Source organism: Calidris pugnax, unplaced genomic scaffold (genome assembly GCF_001431845.1).
Source record: "Calidris pugnax isolate Ruff unplaced genomic scaffold, ASM143184v1 scaffold70, whole genome shotgun sequence".
Taxonomy (NCBI): Eukaryota; Metazoa; Chordata; class Aves; order Charadriiformes; family Scolopacidae; genus Calidris; species Calidris pugnax.
Genome location: NW_015090862.1, coordinates 1077271 through 1095883, shown reverse-complemented (window position 1 = coordinate 1095883; position 18613 = coordinate 1077271). Strand labels below are relative to the sequence as shown.

The 18613-nt window shown below is 40.8% G+C and overlaps 2 protein-coding genes across 5 annotated transcripts in view; one reads left to right on the top strand and one right to left on the bottom strand.

Annotated features, from left to right (window-relative positions):
• Positions 1-5260, top strand: part of TMEM266 (transmembrane protein 266) — an 84909-nt gene extending 79649 nt beyond the window's left edge. For both annotated transcript variants that reach the window (XM_014944544.1, XM_014944542.1), the window contains one exon: positions 4166-5260. In XM_014944544.1, coding sequence (XP_014800030.1) covers positions 4166-4758 — 593 coding nt within the window. In that variant the 3' untranslated portion in view covers positions 4759-5260. The remainder of the gene's footprint in view (positions 1-4165) is intronic.
• A 113-nt stretch (positions 5261-5373) lies between these two features.
• Positions 5374-18613, bottom strand: part of ETFA (electron-transfer-flavoprotein, alpha polypeptide) — a 31146-nt gene continuing 17906 nt past the window's right edge. The window contains exons 10-12 of one of the 3 annotated variants that reach the window (XM_014944545.1): positions 9830-9895; positions 6294-6374; positions 5374-5488 (exon numbers count right to left, since the gene is read on the bottom strand). In XM_014944545.1, the coding sequence (XP_014800031.1) occupies positions 5450-5488; positions 6294-6374; positions 9830-9895 (186 nt within the window). In that variant the 3' untranslated portion in view covers positions 5374-5449. The other 2 variants (XM_014944546.1, XM_014944547.1) reach the window with 2 other exon arrangements.

Genomic DNA, 18613 nt, shown 5'->3' with positions numbered 1-18613 from the left:
GGGGGGGGGGGGGGGGGGTTCAGAGAGGAGAGACGGTCTCTGAATATATGTGTATGTACTGTAGACATTACATGTGTATCTATGTATATGTAGAATGTAAGGCGTGTTTATAGCCCCATCTATACATACACACATGGAGTATACATATAGAGAGAGATGTGTAACAGAAGAATAAATAAAAGTGTGTGTAAGCATATGGTTGCAAGTACATAGACAGGTAAGTAGTATATACATATAGCCCTGTACATACATCCCTACATGGGGATGTATATATGTGCTTATTGAGATCTGTTTTTCATATAGATATATTAAAAAGTTATGTGTGTTTGACAGTGTGTATATACATACATATTTTGTATGTATTCTGTATTATATAAAATATCAATGTGTATATATGTCTATGTATAATGTCTTATTCATGTGTAGCCCCATATATATCTCTCTATATACACACATGGATATTAAGATATGAATATGTCTATGCACATATGAATATATGTCTATGTGTGTTTTATATATGTGAAGATCTATAAAGGTGTTTGTGCATGACTGTATATACATTTTAAATGTATTTTATATATAAAATATGAATGTGCATATGTAGCTATGATGTACTATATATCTATATATATACACACATGGGTGTATATATATTTATATATAAAGATGTGTCTGTATATGTGTGTATACATATGCAAGTATATATAAAGGGGGGGTGTGTGTATAACTGCATATACATAGATATATTATTATATATAATGATGTATAATAAAATGTGTGTGTCCCTATGACTGTATATACTTACAGATTTTATATGTATTCTATAGTATGTATAAAGTAGGCATGTGTGTTTACACATGTAATGTATTGTATATATCTATCCCTCTATATATATATTCATGGGGGATATATAAAAAGTGTGTGTGACTAATATACATATATTTTTAATATGTATTACATATTAAAGAGCTACATCTCTGTGTGTATATAATGTATAGGTATAATGTATTATACGTCTATATCCTTATATATAAATCCTAATATACACAGAGAGGAAAAAAAATGTGTGTATGAGTGTGGGAGTGTGTGACAGAGACTATGTCTGTATATTTACATATATTTTTAATCTTTATTATGTATAATCTGTATTATGTATATTTTATATATAAACTAAATGTGTGTTTGCATGGATATATATATGTAGGTACATGGTATTTTATATATAGGTATATTCCTATACATTCCCCTATGTGCGTGTGTATAAAACTGTTTTAGGTGTGTGTATAGCTACACATTTTATATATGTATAAATACATGTAAGGAGGTATACATGTGGGTGGGTATATGAGTCTGTGTGTATACGTGTATAGTTTATATATTAGATACAAGTGTATCTATACGCATGTATTATGTATTATATACAATAGACATAAAATATATGTACATAATTTATTATAAATGGGGATACACACACAGAGCCATTCTCTCTATAAATATGCATAAATGTATATATAAAGATATGCATGAGTGTATATATACACACATAAATTATATATATGTTAAAAACATGTATGTGCACACACATATAGGTATACAGTGTTACTTTTATTTCTCTATATCCCTCTACATACAGCCCATATAAAGATGTATGAACCTATACATAGGTGTATGTATGTTTAAAAAGACAGATGACAAGGAGGGGAGGTGCAAGTGACTGTGTCTGTATATACATATATTTTCGTGTGCGTTGATGTATAGGTACAATGTATTACATACCTGTATCCCTATATATACATTCCCTGTGTTTGTACACACACAGTGAGAAAAAATATTATATATGTATATATAAAGGTAAGTACATATATACATGTGAGAGAGTGTATTTCATTTAAAGACAGATAATGATATGTATTCAAAGGGGTCTATGTATTATATAGTATCAAGTGTGTGCGGGTACATATGTATACTGCATTATGTGGGGCTCCTAACAGACACCCCCCAATCTATATAGATCAATCTATATTATAAATATTATATGTATATAAAATGTGTGTAAGAGACTGTGTGTAAACAGACACGTATAGAATATGTGCACACACAAATATAGATATAGCTATATGGTATTATTTATAGATCTATAGCCCTCTATATTCATCCACATTACACACATGATATGTGTGTCTATATATTTATTTATAGTATTTATAGTATATATATGTGTGTATATATATATGTATGTATATATGTGTATATAGTATATGTATTTATAGTATAGATATGTATATATATATATATTTATTTATATACCTGTATAGGGGTATATAGGTGTATGGGGGGGTGTGTGTGTTCATATATTTAATATATATATTTTTATAAATATAAAAATATATATACACACAAATATATAGTGACATTTATATATAAATGTAGGAGGGTGTTGTGTATTGAATGCAAAGACATAGGTATGTATATATATATATAGTTATAAAGTATGATCCATGGAGCTTGACATAGTCTCTCTTGTCATTGTCCCCCTCCCATCTATATTGATAAATCTTTGTACATAAAGATGATGTGTATATAAAATGTGTGTGAGGGACTGTGTGTGTATATATATACATATATATATATATATGTATGTATGATATATATGTGTATATGATATATAATGTGTATGTGTGTGTGCATCTACAGTATTTTATACATCTATATCCCCCTATACATCTCCATAGTCTACTTGGAGTTTAAAAAAAAAAGTTTATTTATATGTGTATGTGCATATATAATTTAAAAGCTGTATAAATAAAGGGGAAGGTTCATGTATAAGTATAATGTAGTATATCTGTATATCCCTATATATATATTCCCCATGCATATACATACAATGATAAATATATATATTTATATATAAAGGTATGTGTGTATGAGAGCGAGTGTGTGGTCTATTTAATCATATGTATTTAAAGGGGGGACTATGTATTATATAGTATATGTATCAAATGTCTCTGTGTGTATATATGGGTATAACATAATATATATGCAGTTCCTTATACATATACACACACATTCCCCATAGCTATAGGAATAAATCTATATATAAAAAGAATATGTGTGCGCATGTATGCACACACATGTATATATATTTATACATACATGTATATACCTGTAAATATACAGTATTATTTATAGCTGTGTATCCCTCTATATACATTCCATTTATATACAAAAGCAATATATAACTAAAGAGGGGGTGTTCACATGTAAGTATAATGTATGATGTATGTATATTCCTCTATATCCACACACATATATTTATATAGAAAAGGGAGGGGGGGTGTGCATGAGCGTGTTGGTGTTAGCGTATGGCATGAGGTGGTAGGTAAGTACATGTATTTAAAGAGAGGACTCTGTGCTGTAGTGTGTGTTTGTATGTGTCTCTCAAATCTCTTGATGTGTGTATATATATAGGTATAATGTATTTTATATATGGAGCTACACAGACACACTTCCCCTGTCTGTATGGTTAAGACTAAAGATTATGTGTAAAAAAAAAAAAAAAGGTATGTATGTGTGAGAGAGGCTGTATGTGTAATATATACATACACAAAATATATATAGCTGTATGCAGTGCAGCTATAATAGCCCTCTCCATACCCCCTCATTATATAGGTGGATATATAAAATATACATGTATCTAGACATAGGGATATAGAGATCTGTATTTTAAAATCTAGAGGAGTAAAGAGCTTGGGGTTATGGAGGGAGATGTTAGTGTATAGATATATTTTCACGTATACCACTTCATATAATTTTTTTTCCTCTTTCCATACAAACATAGAACAATATACATACATATATTTAAGAGTTGTGTGTATAAAGTTAGATAATATGTATTACAGATGTGTACACATGTATTTTATATAAGATGTACACACATTTGCAGGAACATGGCATCATTTATACATGTATATGCCTATGTTATAGCTCTCAGTACAGCTGTATCTATACACACATATATAACAAAGCTATATGGGGGGGGGGGGGGGGGGTGGCTCACCCAGCTATTTCATACCTATAGACAAAAAGCCCCCATTGGTGGGGGGTGGGGGCGCGGTGGTTTTGGCACGGGGGGCCTTCACCCGCCTCTCTGCTCTCTTCCCTGCAGACAGCGGCGTCCCCGAGGCCGCCATCTGCGTGGTCACCACCGCCGCCATCGACGTCCATCGCCCCAACATCTCTTCTGACCTCTTCACGGTGGAGGTGCCGATGCGGCTGGGCAGCACGGGGACCTCCGCCAGCATCACCTCGGGCAGCGCCTCGCGCTCCACCGTCAGCTCGGGCACCCAGGCCTGCAGCGAGAGCAGCCAGACGCTGGGCTCCTCCCCGGACTGCAGCACGGCCTGCGAGGATGCCACGGAGGCTGCCGCTGGCCCGCGGGCTGAGCTGGCCCCCAGCCGGCAGCGGGTGGCCCAGGCCATGGTGCAGGAGCTGCTGTCGTCCCTGTCGGAAGAGGCCTGCCTGGCGCAGAAGGGGCTGGATCCCGTCAACCTGAAGCTGCCCAGCCCCGCGGGCTCAGCTGGGGCCAGCCCCGACCTGGGCCACCGGCTCAGCGTCTACAACCGCAGGAACCAGGAGAGCCTCGACGTCTTCCAGCTGAAGCCCCTCATCGACTGCCCACAGGGTGCCCCAGTGATCGATGAGAAGTATGGGGCACTGGGACCCCCGGAGCCACGGCTGGGCAGGGTTCCCGAGGCATAGGGACAGCCTGGGGGGAACCAGGACAGCTGTGGGGACACACTCACCCCACTGGATCACGAGGCTGCCACAGGCAAGGTGGCAGTGCTGGAGGCAACCTGTGGCACCACCAGCCTGGGGCCAAGCCAGCATGGTCTCTGCCCACCAGTGCCCATGGTGCATGATGGACCTACTCTGCCACCAGCTCTCAACCAGCTGGGACCTACCGTGTCCTCTGGGGCACAACGGACCATCCAGCAGTCTTAGGCCAACATGGACCCACAGTGCCTGGCAGGGGGACAGACAGACTGTGGCCCTGTCCTGCCAGCAGCCTGGGGCCAGCCCAGCAGTGCCCAGGAGCACCACGGACCTTCCACCAGTGCAGGCCAGCACGGCCCCACAGTGCCCGGGGGCAGGACAGAGCTGCTGGACAGCCTGGGCCCAGGCTGGGCCCCCAGCCTGACCCCACCCAGGGGCTGAGCGCGGCTGGGAGGGGAGCAAGGGTGGGAATAAACACTGACAAAGACATGCTGCCTCTTACCTTGTGTTCCTCGCCATCCCGTCTTCCACCCCACCACCACCAGTCGATGTGCCATCCCATTGCCCAACACAAAAAAGCCCATCACCATGGTGACCCCACCTCTTTCCAGTACAATCCTTTATTTGCCCTTATTCCCCATACCCCAACGGCAGTGGGAGGGTCCATCACCATCACTCACTTCTTCTTCAGGAGCTCCGTCATCTCGGGCACCGCCTGCAAACACCAGTGCTGGGGTAGCGCGTGCTCTCCCTGTGACCCCCCCCAAACTCTCCATGTCAGGGGCTGTGGGTCACCCCAGCTCGCAGCACTCCCCACTTCTCTCCTGCTGAATAAAGCCTCTTAATTATTTAAGAGAGCTACATTTCCATTAGGTGGAAATAATGCATTCGTACAAAATTTATTAAGGAAATTGTCTACACGGTGTTTCTTCAGAATGTGCCTGTGTCTCTGCCTTGCGGAAAGGCCCGTGCTGAGGGCCGAGCCAGCGGGCACTAGTTCAGGAATGGCATTAAGTGCTGGCAGAGTCTCTGCCCACGCCTCCCACGGAGCTCCCGCCCGTCACACGTGTGGCCGTGCGCGCAGGCGGCGTGTACATGCGAGCCACGGGCACCTGGCCATGGGCTAGCTCGCAGCGCAGACAGCCCAGAGAAAACTCCGAGTTCCTCATGGGCGTCAGTAAGGCAGCAAGGCCAGGCAGAAATAAGAACTTCTCCTGCCAACGCTACTTTTATATTTTATGAAGCTTAAAAATACATGTAAGCACCTTTGTGCAGTTACTGCTCGAGATGGTTCATACTCAGGAAACCAGAGCAGAGGCACCTGGCTGTGACGCCCCCAGCACACACCAGTGTCTACTTGTAGGCATTGAATTTTGAGACTGAAAATAATGAAATCATAAACCCAGTTCTTTAACAACCAACCCTTACCCAGACATCTTTAATACTCATTAGACTCCATTATCTAAGCTCTCGTTAGTGCTCAGAAACCGTTATCCCGCGCATCTCAAGTTCAGCCTCACCTGAAATAAGTCTGCCACCAGGCCATAGTCCGCCACTTGGAAAATTGGAGCTTCCGGATCCTTGTTAATAGCAACGATGGTCTGCAAGCAACAGTAAAGCACCGTGTGAATACACAAACATCTATAATTACCATCTAGGGCCGGCTTACAGGTCTCACTGACAGGTCTCATCTAGGAAATATGGGCTAAATTCTCTCCACACCCCTAAAAGTGAAGAAGCGAAGACATGGATCACAGCACTTAAACATTTTTCCTTTCCACCTCAAAAACAAACACACACCACCCCCACCCTCCCCAAACCTCCCTCCCCTGCTCATTCCATACATCAGGGTTAACATGTTGAAAAGAGTCTAGGAAAAAACATTAGTACAAAGGATTATCTGCAAGATCTAAGCCATACCATTACAGAAAGAACTCAAAGGTGGCATTTAAATCTAGTAAAGCCACACCTAAAGGCCTCTGCACTTACCGTGGCCCATATCAGTTTGTCACACAGTAGAAAAATGCACAATTGAAATCCCAACACAAGAGTCCAGAAAATATCTTTCTTGGTTTAAAATCTGCCACACAGGTGACTCATTTCGTAACTGTCTGTGAGAGCTTCCAGCACATTAAGCGTGGGTGTCCCCATCAAAATCTACAACAGGACAGGGAGCACTCCAGAAAGGATGGGGAAAAAATAAATCACAACAGTTCAAAAAACAAAGCTCCACAAGCAGGGGTGTGAACCACCACTCTCTGACTCGAGGCACCCACACTGCTCAGGAGAGCTCCGACCCAACACCTGTTCCTGGTACACGCAGTTCACATGGCTGTTTTACTCCCTCCACCAAATGGACTTCTCCAACAAAATAAATGGCTCAGCAGCACATGCCCGTGGCACTAACTCAAAGATAAAAGCTTGCAAATCCTGTGGTTTTAGGCCCACCAAAATGTGTTTTCCTCACAGGTCATTTGTATCCTGTGACTCGCTATAAAGTGGGACCTCAGCACACACGTAAGAAGCAGCTGCTGCTGCTGCCCTCTGGCCAGCTCGTCAGCAAAGACCTGCAAGTATTCCCCTAATCGTCCCCTGAAATATTTTCCCAAAGTTTTACTGATTTTATTTCAGTTACCCCTTTTGCAAATGCAAACCTCCACCGGTCTACAGTGCAGGAAGCAAAATCCAGGCTGTGATACCTGAGGATATTAGTGCAATAAAGACTTTCTCTAATTATCCTCTGAGGCCCTTTGCAGAGACGTTCACAGGGGCATGAGGCCACAGGGGTAACCCTGAGAGCAGGCTGAGGCCAGCCATTGGTGATGGCCTGGGGCTGCCAGCTCTGTCCTGATCACCAAAATAATTAACACCAGTTGCTCGCAAACCTGTCTTAAGCTTTAGTTCGGTGCCTCGTCCTTCCTCGGTCTCCATCAGCTGAAGTCACTTTTTAGTAAGATCTGGTTCTCTACGTCATCCCTAAATCAGCCTTCCCAGGGTAAGAAGAACAGAACTTTACAAGTTACATCTCTTAGAAAGAAAAGCTACTGTAACTACCTCATGAGGGAACTAAAAATAAGAAAAGAAAGCAATGAGGATTCTCCAGGTCTCCTTAAAAGCTGCATTTCCTACCTTGCTATAAAAGGACAAATAAATTATACATTTCATGTGGTAGAAAGCACCTGATTGCTTTGGAAAATGTATCGTGTACGAGTTCACAATGCCAGAGAACAGTGCTGAGAGGAGACGGAGGGACACTCCAGAGAGCTCCCACTGCTGCATAATTCTTTCCGTTTGTAAAAATTGGATCTTTTCAGTAACTACACCACCTACTTGCTTTTTTACAGTACATACATTTGTTTACACTAGAAAAACTACAGCATGTGGAAGAAATGACAGTTACGTATGCATCTCAGGTTGGCAAATCTCATCTGTTCTTATTTCCTATAAAAGAACATCTCAAAATATCATACAGATTAGAAAAGCCAAAAAAAGCAGAGGCTCTGCTGGTACAGTACAGGCCAATATTGCTGTTCAATATTTTTATATCAAAGGAAATTCTGGCACATTAAGTAACAGGCTCCCAGTATTGCTGGTCTGAACTGAAATAAGGCAGGAAATAAACACCAACAGGGTCAGCTCGAGTTTTACGCAGCTTTAAATACACAGTTCTCAGTCAAGGGCTGATACTAATCCCACCCACCCGTCCATCCTCTCCCTCACCCAAAAGCACATGCTGGAGACTAAATGCCTCGGCACAATGACACCTAAATACTGTGGCCCAGCAGCAACCAGCAGAGTCCAGAGGGAGCAGAGGATGATGATGGCAGTGCTGCTTCAGCGCCGCTCTCGCCGACTCTCTGCTGCCTGCCTGCCCTGCTGCCTCCCTCTTGCTGCGCTGCGAGCAGGAGGGACTACGGCGACGCTGTTCCTCTGTGAGCGGTGAGACCGCGCTGCCGCAGACACACCATCCACACTGCCCAACAGCAGCCTTCATCCCTGCCCACCAGTCATCCTCCATTTCTAATCGTGGTTGGTTTTTCTCCACTGCGTCGACTAATGCTAACACCCTGATTCTAGAAGACTGAAACCCCAAAAAGGGTGCTGTATCCCAAATCCAGATTACATTATTTTCCCCCAAAAACATTTAAAAAATATATAAAAAAGAACTAATTGTAAGAAAGCAGAGATCATCCTACCACACCGGCAGGCTGTGAGGACAATGACCAGTCACAGACACTCACTAGTCTGTCACCAGTTAAACACAAGGATCTGCCTGTAAAGTTTCGCAAACCTTTTCCTGGGTTTTATAAGCTACTCAAAGTTCTGGGTTTGGTTTCTGCCAGAAAACGTTAAGTTCATTCCCTGGAAATAAATAAAAAAATAAAATAAAAAAATCCTTTTTCTGCATTTACTTGCAGGAAGGCAGGACAGTTGTTGATGTTTGGCATTTGATATTACGATTCAGCAGGTAATTCCACTCCTCTCTCCGAACGCTGCACCAAACCGGCAATTCCAAGGTTGGATTATTTGCTTTGGCAACTAATGAGTTAAACCTTTTAAAGTTTTACTGCCGTTTTATAATAGGTTTCCATTTGAATGGCTAAATGCAGGAATGTCAGAGACATCTCTTACTTTATGGAATAGTAAGTTCATAATTCAAATTGCACATTGTTATGCATGAATTAATATGTCATATTGAAATAAACGCAAATGGAACTATTGTATAGAAGTCAGGCACGTGGTTTGTTTGGGTTTCTTAATAAACACACTCAACTAGCTGCTTCTACTTACCACTTCTTTTACCAGGTTTTCTACTAGATGTTAGATGTTTTGCCACAATACCTTTTTTTGGCAAGGCTCGGAGGGCCAGCATGTTTTAAAGGAGACAAACTGGCCATTTTAACCTTAAAAAACTTGGAAAACTGGCTAAAATACGTTAAAGCAAGGAAGTCTCTTAAAAAACTTGGAAAACTGGCTAAAATACCAGCATAAAAGCAAGGAAGTCAACTCATTTCCTTCCTCAAAAATCTTCCCTTGCACATCCATCTTTATGTACCTTGCTGTCTTTCATCCCAGCCAAGTGTTGGATTGCTCCAGATATTCCCACAGCAATATAAAGTTCCTAGAAGAAAACAAAAATGAGACATTTTTGGTATCCACGACACAGTTTCAGTAAGCTCTCACAAACCTTACTCAAAATCAATTACACACAGTAGATTTTACATTACAGTAGTTTTCAATATTAAAGGCATCTGATGATTGGTTCCCTTCCCCACTTGGGGATGTAATGTAACTGTAAAAGGAGAATCCCAAAGGAGCTTCTGGCAAAGACAGATGAGGGGGGAAAAAAGAGAAAAAAAAAGGGAGAGATCTGCATCAAACATGAGACACTGCTCAGCTCGAGGACAGGACAATCAGTGTTACCCCTGACCCTGGAGATTCCCAAGGCAAATATTAAGCAAGATAACCTACAAATGAATAATGCAGTTGAGAAAACCTAGGCCTTCCTGTTTGAAGCCTCTAGAATCCTTTACATAAGACAGAATGCACAAAGCTGAAATTCAGGTGTTTAAACCTTTAAAAATTTGTTATATGGCAGAGTAAAACATCTCAGACAGTGACATAGGCTAGTGCACTTGGAGCGATAGTTTCTATTATTTACCCCAACCCTCAATGTCCATGTGCCCTAAGGCTTTTCTTCCCCCACTCACTATGAGCTCCTACACGGGATGAATAAAGAAATGATCCCAGGTAGGCACCAACACGCTGTAGATCTTTACGCTTTGGGGCTCCCAATCAAGCATCCCCAAAGTCTCTTCGACTTACGTTGAAAAGAGATGAAAACACACAGGCAAACAGATCTATATGGACAACTTTAATTCACAGCAGAAAAGTATTTTTTTCCCTCGGGGAGAAAGTCATCCAGGCTATAATCTATCCAAAACCAAGTATATTTTCAGCTCTGTGACAGTTTTCCCACCACCACAAGTCCAAGTAGCAGTCAAACCTGCACTGTTTACCTACTAATTTTACAGAAGAAAAACAAAGAAAGCACTTTTCACCAGCTCATTCAGTAAGAGGAAACTGTTACACACAAAACTAGTTGGGAGATCGTCTGTCAAAGCCAAATAAAGGTGGTATTTATACATAACCCTCAAATACTAACAGAATTTCTTTTTTCAATATACCAAGGTTAGTCCATATTTAAGAACATACAAATCTAATTTAAGAAATTATTTCTGGGGCCAGGGAGGATAAGAGGGTCAAAAAATCGTATCCCTGTGCAACTGAAGATGTGCATTACAGTTAAGTGGCTTTTAACGTGAGGAACAAAGCACAGCTGTGGAACAGGCACAGACCTGCACAACAGGCTGGCAAACCGAGGTGTTCAGAGACCATGCAGACTGCTTTCTCCATACGAACAAAGCACAGCTGTGGAACAGGCACAGACCTGCACAACAGGCTGGCAAACCGAGGTGTTCAAACAGAGACCATGCAGACTGCTTTCTCCATATAGGCCTGATACTCATTATATCAATTAAAGAAAAAAAGATTATTGCTTTCTGATGTCTCGGCAGCTATAGATTTCACCTATTACACTGGTTTTTAAAGAGGAATAGATAAATAAAATTTATGAAGCTTCTCTACACTTTTCCACAAAAGCTATCTCCTGTAAAAACTGAAGGGGAAGGACAACAGAGCAGGAACAAAGTATTTCCCATTTAAAAAGCCTGCTTTGAAATCGAAACACAGAATCTAGTCTATGTATTTCCACAGAAACACACAGCTGTTGAAGACACTCAGAAAGTTCTTAGCCTCAATAGCTTTTTACCGAGTAAATTACTATTGGAGGTCAATCCATTTTAACCACAGCTGCAATGTAATATAATATGCCCATATAAGAACTCATGGTAAGAAGGCAATATTTTAATTATACCAAATAAAAGAACAGATGTTACAGGAGAAATTATTCTAACATCATATAGTCTTTAATACAAGCTCTTTTTAAAAACACATTACTGTAATTTGATTTTTTTTTTAAAGCAATTCATTAAGTGCCAGTCATCTAGACTACCAGATACTCTTCTCAGTCTGTTTAACATTGTGAAGTTCAGTCTTTGGAAAGAATCCAGCTAACCAGGAGCCAGATGCCAATGTATATATTCTATTAAAATATCTAGCCAAGACAAGGATGTTTCATTAAAAGGACATTTGTAAATCACCAGGCTTGTCTAAAAAGCCTTTCTTATGCCTCTAAGCCACATGCCCTTCTAGGCTACGTGCTTCCAAGGTAACTGGTCCATGCAGCAGGCTGTAACACACACAGGAGATCACCTCAGTAATGTTTTCATACAAAGAACACACAGGACAGCATGTTTATTATCAATAGTTCCATACTGTAAAATAAATTTGATTGCTTAAATCTTAGTTTAAATCTATTCTACAACTTTGTAGGAGGGAAACAATGGAGCCACAAGGTCCGAGTAATAAAGATTCAGGATTGTTCAGTGCTCTCTAAGGAGAGAATTCAACTAGTATTCCGTAAAGGTCATATAAGACTCAGAAATTCAGACCTCTAAGTTATTTTCAGGGTAACACCCTGACTTTTTCCCTGGAATCATTAACTTCTATCAGTCCTTTTGCTGAGTCCTATCATTTCTACTGTGTTAGTGTTCAAAGTCCCAAGTCAGGACTGTAGCCCCAAGCACTGTCAAGTTAGTGAGGGAGGAAAACAAAGCAGATCGGTACCACAGAGCAGCGGCCCTTCCAACAGCATTACACAACGTTCCTGCCATCGCAGCAGAGACCACATTAAGGTCTGGAAGACCATCTCAGTTGCTCAGAGCTCATCTACACAGTAGATGCCAAGACACAAAACAGCATGAATCAGTCTGGATGTCACCTCTCAGGTGCCAACAAAGATGGCTTAACACCACCTTCCAAGTTCCTGCCTTTTGGATCCCTGGAAGCTGCTCTAATTACTGCTCTTGGGTGGCTGATCCACAGCCTACAATTACCCACACTTTGATACAAACAAAATCCCAAAAGCAACTAAAGTCAAAGAAAGTGAAAGTTTTGGTAGTGTAAGGGCATGGCATCAGATTAGAGAATTAGACAAAAGTAACTTAATTTCACACAGGAAATAATTTCGGTACAAATGCCAGAGCCGTGCCACAAATCTTTATTTCATATGAAGTGGACAGCGGACACCAGCAGAGGGGTAAGGGACCCCCAACAAGAGCTAAGGGTGACAAAGAGCACAACGAAGGGAACAGGCAGCACAGGACATTGGATGGACCGACGGATGGAGCCTAGAAGCGTATGAAGCAGAGGGCAGGGAGGCACCATCAGGAAGCACTGGGTATATTGACATACCTGGGTATGTCAGTAATGGGAACACATGAAGGTGGGGGCATCAGCACATCAGTAACATACCCACTAGGCTTCTCAAGGGCTACAGCAGCAGCCAGACCCAATTCTGCCAGTGAAGTGGCACAGAGGCCAAGAGTTTTAATTTGTCCTGCCATACAATATCCCACAAGACTCCAGTGAGAGCCAGGACCCCGACTCTCAAAGTTTGTAAGCACAGATTTGCATTGCCACAACCCTAAAAAGAAACAAAACTCCAAGTCCCAAATTTATCCTATTCAAAGGCAAAATTCCAAATCAAGAATCCAACTTCTCATTTTCTAGTTAAAGTATTCATCTAGCCTTTTTTTGTTATTTTGACAAACTTGACCATGGTATGTCTTGCAGAGAGAGTCATTGTGTGCTAATCACATTAAAATGAAAAAATCCCCCTTAGCGATCCCTTAAACTCCTGTTTCTGCTTTAATTCTACCCAACTTACATGTCAGCATCCACAGCAAGTCCATGAGACTTCACATGCACGAATTTGCACAACTGGCTCCAGGATCCATATAGCCAGTTACACACTGTTTGGATAAATGTCACAGGAGTGCTATATGTGGATGATTATAATTACCAATATACCAATGCAGGTATTTTCCTGCGCATACTGACTCTTCCTATTATTTATAGAATAATTTGTGGTATATAGTAATACTTCATTTTACTTATGAGAATGTTTAAAAATGCCTTAGGCTGCCTTGGAGCAATTAAAGTACATTTGCTTAAGAGATCCACAAGAACAGTTTTTAGTTGCAACTTACAGTGACTGTGAATGTTGCTGAGACTACTCTGCATCCACAGGTGCAACACAAGATGAGGCAGTCACTCTGCAAGCGTGCCGTCAGCGACTATTGATTTTTATGCCAATTTTTGAATTACGCTGAAAACCTTTAGCGTACATCAATTTATCATCCTACCAGTGGCATGCTTTTAAACAGGCTAGTTTAATAAACCCCTTTGGCACATACACTCTTTTTAAAGGCAGCTCAAATATTTTATTTTCTTTACAAGAGTGAAAGGACAATGAAATTAGAAAGAAATCTTTGTAATGAAAATTGCTTGATATAAGAGATTCCTTCCAATTACAAGCTATTAATCCAATAAAAATTTTTCTGGCTTGATACTAGATGGTATATATTACACTGCATAGCACACAATTATCCAGTATGTACTACTTTGATGCAGTTGAGTATGTTCCATTCAGGAAGCACACATTACTAAAGTATATCCCAACTACAGTTTCTTTTTCCACTTTAAGAATCTTTGATCAGCCAAGCTATGTAATTACTCTTAAGCGTGGTTAGGGTGTCTGCTGGAGTGCAGGGCCATACAGCAATTTTTTTTCTCTCTCTAGGGAAAAGCACATCAATTGCTTTCAGCTAAATGCACTCACATATGAATATTTTAGTACAATTTAATGTTTCTGCACCAACCCCAAAGGAGCAGAGCATCAATTTGTGAACATAGTTTTCTTGGAGTTAAAAGCTACACTGGATAATGCAGGATGAAAGGGGTTGTCAATCCTTAGCTTTTTAGCAAGTCAGAGAAAGGTAGTCTGTAAATTCAGTCCCAGCTGCATACAAATAGCTCTCTAAAGTTTGCCACTATAAAGCTACTTTTCAACAATAGTGAATTATCAGAGGAGATATTCCAAAAACAATTTCCCAAGCACGGTCAGTTTTCCCAACGCTATTCCCATCTGCCAGCCACCTAACGGCTCAGCCTTTTATACCACGAAAAGTGCACCTGCTGGTCCGTTAATAGAACGTAATGTACAAATAACGCATTCCTACAAAGAAGCTACTTGGAGGTAGGAGGTAGAAACTTTAGTATCTCAACATTCTCTTGTATTCCTCAAATTAGGAAGCAATAAAGGACATATCATTGATAAGCAAGGAGTAAGATATTTTTAAAATGAGTACAATCAAGATGATAGGAGTGGCACTTCTCATAAAGCTAGTGGAATTAATCAGTTTGTTCTGTTAGCAATTTTTGGTAAGAGCCAGAGAATAAAAAGGAACAGAAATACTGGAATGAAATATACCTTGTTTCACTTTCCCTACACTTCCCCACAAGAGACTGAAGGGAAACAACACTTAATAGATGTGCTAACCTGAGCAAGCAAGTGATGCCCAAGAAAGCGATGGGAAGTAACTCTGAAGAGGAGTTAGTACCCACTTATTACGCAATGAAACTCACGCATTTTAGAGAGAACAAAGCCAGGATAGGTGAAGCATTTGATTGCTTTGGCACTGAGCACACAGAAATACAAAATATAGGAATAATGTAAGTAAGTGATATGTCTCTCTCCCTTCCTGCTATTCCCAAAGCAAGAAGATGACTGACTACTAAGTGCTAAGAAGCCACTTGCTGCAGTGAAAGGGACCGCCTGGTAAAATACTGGGGCGTATACGAGCCCAGAAAGCATCCCTTCCTCTTGTAACAGAAGCAGAGCAACAGGAATTCCACTGCTCTGGAGAAGAACTACTGCTTCTCTGCTTCTTTGCCATTCAGCTTTCCTTTTCCTGCATTCTCTACCAAATATAACATCTTAAGTTGTTCCTGTTCTTCCATGGCTTTGGTGCCTTTCAACTGAACTAACACTTTAGTCTTCAGCATCTCAACTGAAGCTGCACCTCTTTAACATGCCCCTTTTCCCCTCATTATTACTGTCAGTTCCTGACAGTTGTACATCTACCTCCCTTTTGAAGTCCCTGCAATTCATTACATCCAGAGAGACCTTCTGGTATGAAATCAAAGCTTAAGCACTGAAGCTAAGCAGGTCAGCAAGTTTACTCCTGGTGATCATATCAGAACCACACTGAATTCCCATCTGCATTCCCCACCCGAGCTTTCTCAGCACATGCAATACCCAAACACATCTGCCTTCTGTGCAATCAGATCACATTTCTAGCACAATCATCTAATCCAGTACCAATTATTACGACCTATTTTCTAACTTCTGCCTTCCTGAATTTTCCATCTCCGTTTCTTGTTGCCTGTTACTATTTTGTGCCCTATGTTGGAAGTAACAAGGCAGCAGCAACTGAACACCTGAAAACAAGGAGTTCTGCTTGGCTGTGCTTTCCCCTGTACTGTACCCTCCTCGAGAAGAAATGCTTGCAATAAAGTCTGAAACGGTGAAGGTGAGGCTTTCCAGCCATGGCCCACAGGTGGCTAGCCCTGGCTGGACACCCCCTTAGTCCTACAATTGTGGGTCTGGCCACATCTTCCCTATTGCCAGCTAGGAAAACCTACAAAGAAAGCTAAAGCAGTTAGAGAACTGGACCCCAGAAAGAACATAGACTTCAACAGAGGAAAATTAAATAAATTAAAAGAGTGAACATTTAAACTCTGAAGAGATTAAACTAGAAGGATGCCTTTCAGGCAGCAGCAGATCCTTCACAAGGATCACAACAGCCTAAAATGACACAGACTTTCTGAAAAAAAGGAAAAAAAAAAAAGAAAAAAAAGGGAACTTGGAGTGCCACCGAGGTTTTGCTTTCTGGGGGGAAGAAGTTGAGAGCGAGATAATTGCCAGTACAAGCCCATCTTCCTTCAAAACCTAAAGGGTGAATATAACTAGAATAGGACACAGGAAAAGCTTGGGAGACCCTGGGAACAATTTGGGTGTCCAAACACAGGTGCCTAGCGGCAGCGCAGAGAATGTAGGATCTCCCACCCGAATCAGAGATGCTGCTCCAGAAGGAAGTCTCCAGGTCCCACACAGTAACTTGTGCAGGCAATGTAGTATTTTCTAACTGGGTATGCTTAACTAATACTTAACAGTGGGCACTCATGGGAAGGATATTTTATCCAAAATCAACTAATTTGAAAATTCTTACAAGGGCTTTTTTCTCAAACAGAAACTACATACAGTGCTTAATCTGAGAACTAATTTCATCTTTCTACAGAACACCTGCATATAAGAAATAGTGGAAAACAACTGGCTTCTAATTAAAAAAAAAAAAAAAAAGTTCCTAAAATGGTTGTTGCTGATTAAAGACATTGAATATACTAAATTACTTTTTTAATTAGGAAGGTAACATTTTATAGTTTAATATATCCACTTATGCCTAAAAATTTCCTTCCTTCCATCTCATCAAATAATACAGATCTGCCTTCTCTTCATAGACAGAATGTTCAAATAGGAGCTGCAATCACCTGAAATCAACAGGTAAAAAAAGCTAATAATACACCAAATATTCTAGCAACTGAAATAAAATTATACAAATTAAAAACTACCAAAGTTCCAGTCAAAAACAACAAAATGCATAAACTCCAACATGAACAAAAGCTCAAAGTTTAGAGAGCCAAGGCTATTTTGGAAGGGTAAGTGTACTGTACACAACTAATTCTCAAACAGAAAGAAGGTAAAATTTGTACTCCTTAATTAACTGCCTTCATTACTTAAGCAAAATAGAAGGTAAAATTTGTACTCCTTAATTAACTGCCTTCTTTCATTACTTAAGCAAAACGAACTACAATTGTTTCTTGAACTGGCAGTTTGTTCATGCATTAACACATCAGCATTTCAGGAAAGCTGCTGTAGTGTTCTCATGTCCTGTGATGCACTGTCTGGGCTGCACCCTTACAAACTGAAGCTGGTTGTGGAATTACTGAGGGACCAATGATCAAAATTACCTTTCCTTCACTAAATCCAAATCAAAGGCCCACAGGAAGAAATAAACACATCTTTTAGATTATTACCTTCTTGCCCAATGATCAGCACAGAACCACTCCCCACACAAAAAGCAGCCGTGGAAGCACCTCCCCTCTTCCTGAGCTTGTAACTAACTCTTCTCCCTCTGTAGTCTCAAAAATGACCCAATTCCAGAGTCCTTTAAAAACAATGCATTCCAATCCTCCACTGAGACTGGGCAAGAGACTATTAATAGAAGAGTAAGAGCATACGCTAAGATACTTTCCCATCAGAAACTAACAGCTGCACAGGAGAGCAAGTATGTCCCAAACCCCAACGGCTTCCTGGATCCAAGATTCTTCCTCTGCTTAAAACCCACATGCCCAGGAGGGCATGCACCATGTCATCTGGAGTTCAAAACTAAACACAAACCTCATGTCTCAGCTAATATAACTAACCAATGCACAAAGCTGTTTTGCCATTTTCCAGATAAAACCTCATGAGTTCCGCCCAAACTAGCAATATCAAACATACCTCATAGGAAGAGAGAGCAGTCATCTTCTAGAGGATTGTTAAAATAGCCAGCATAATCTCATATGATCAAGGAAGTTCAGTTCTACTCCTTCCTTAAGTGAACTCTTATCTCCCACTGCACAGAATAAGTTTCTAGCTAAAGTACCAAAAAGACGTTGAAGTAGAATTAGGAATGGGACATTAAGAAGTTGCAGCTTTAAACTGCCTCATATTTAAGATACCTATAAAGCACATGGAAAAATTAATTTCCCT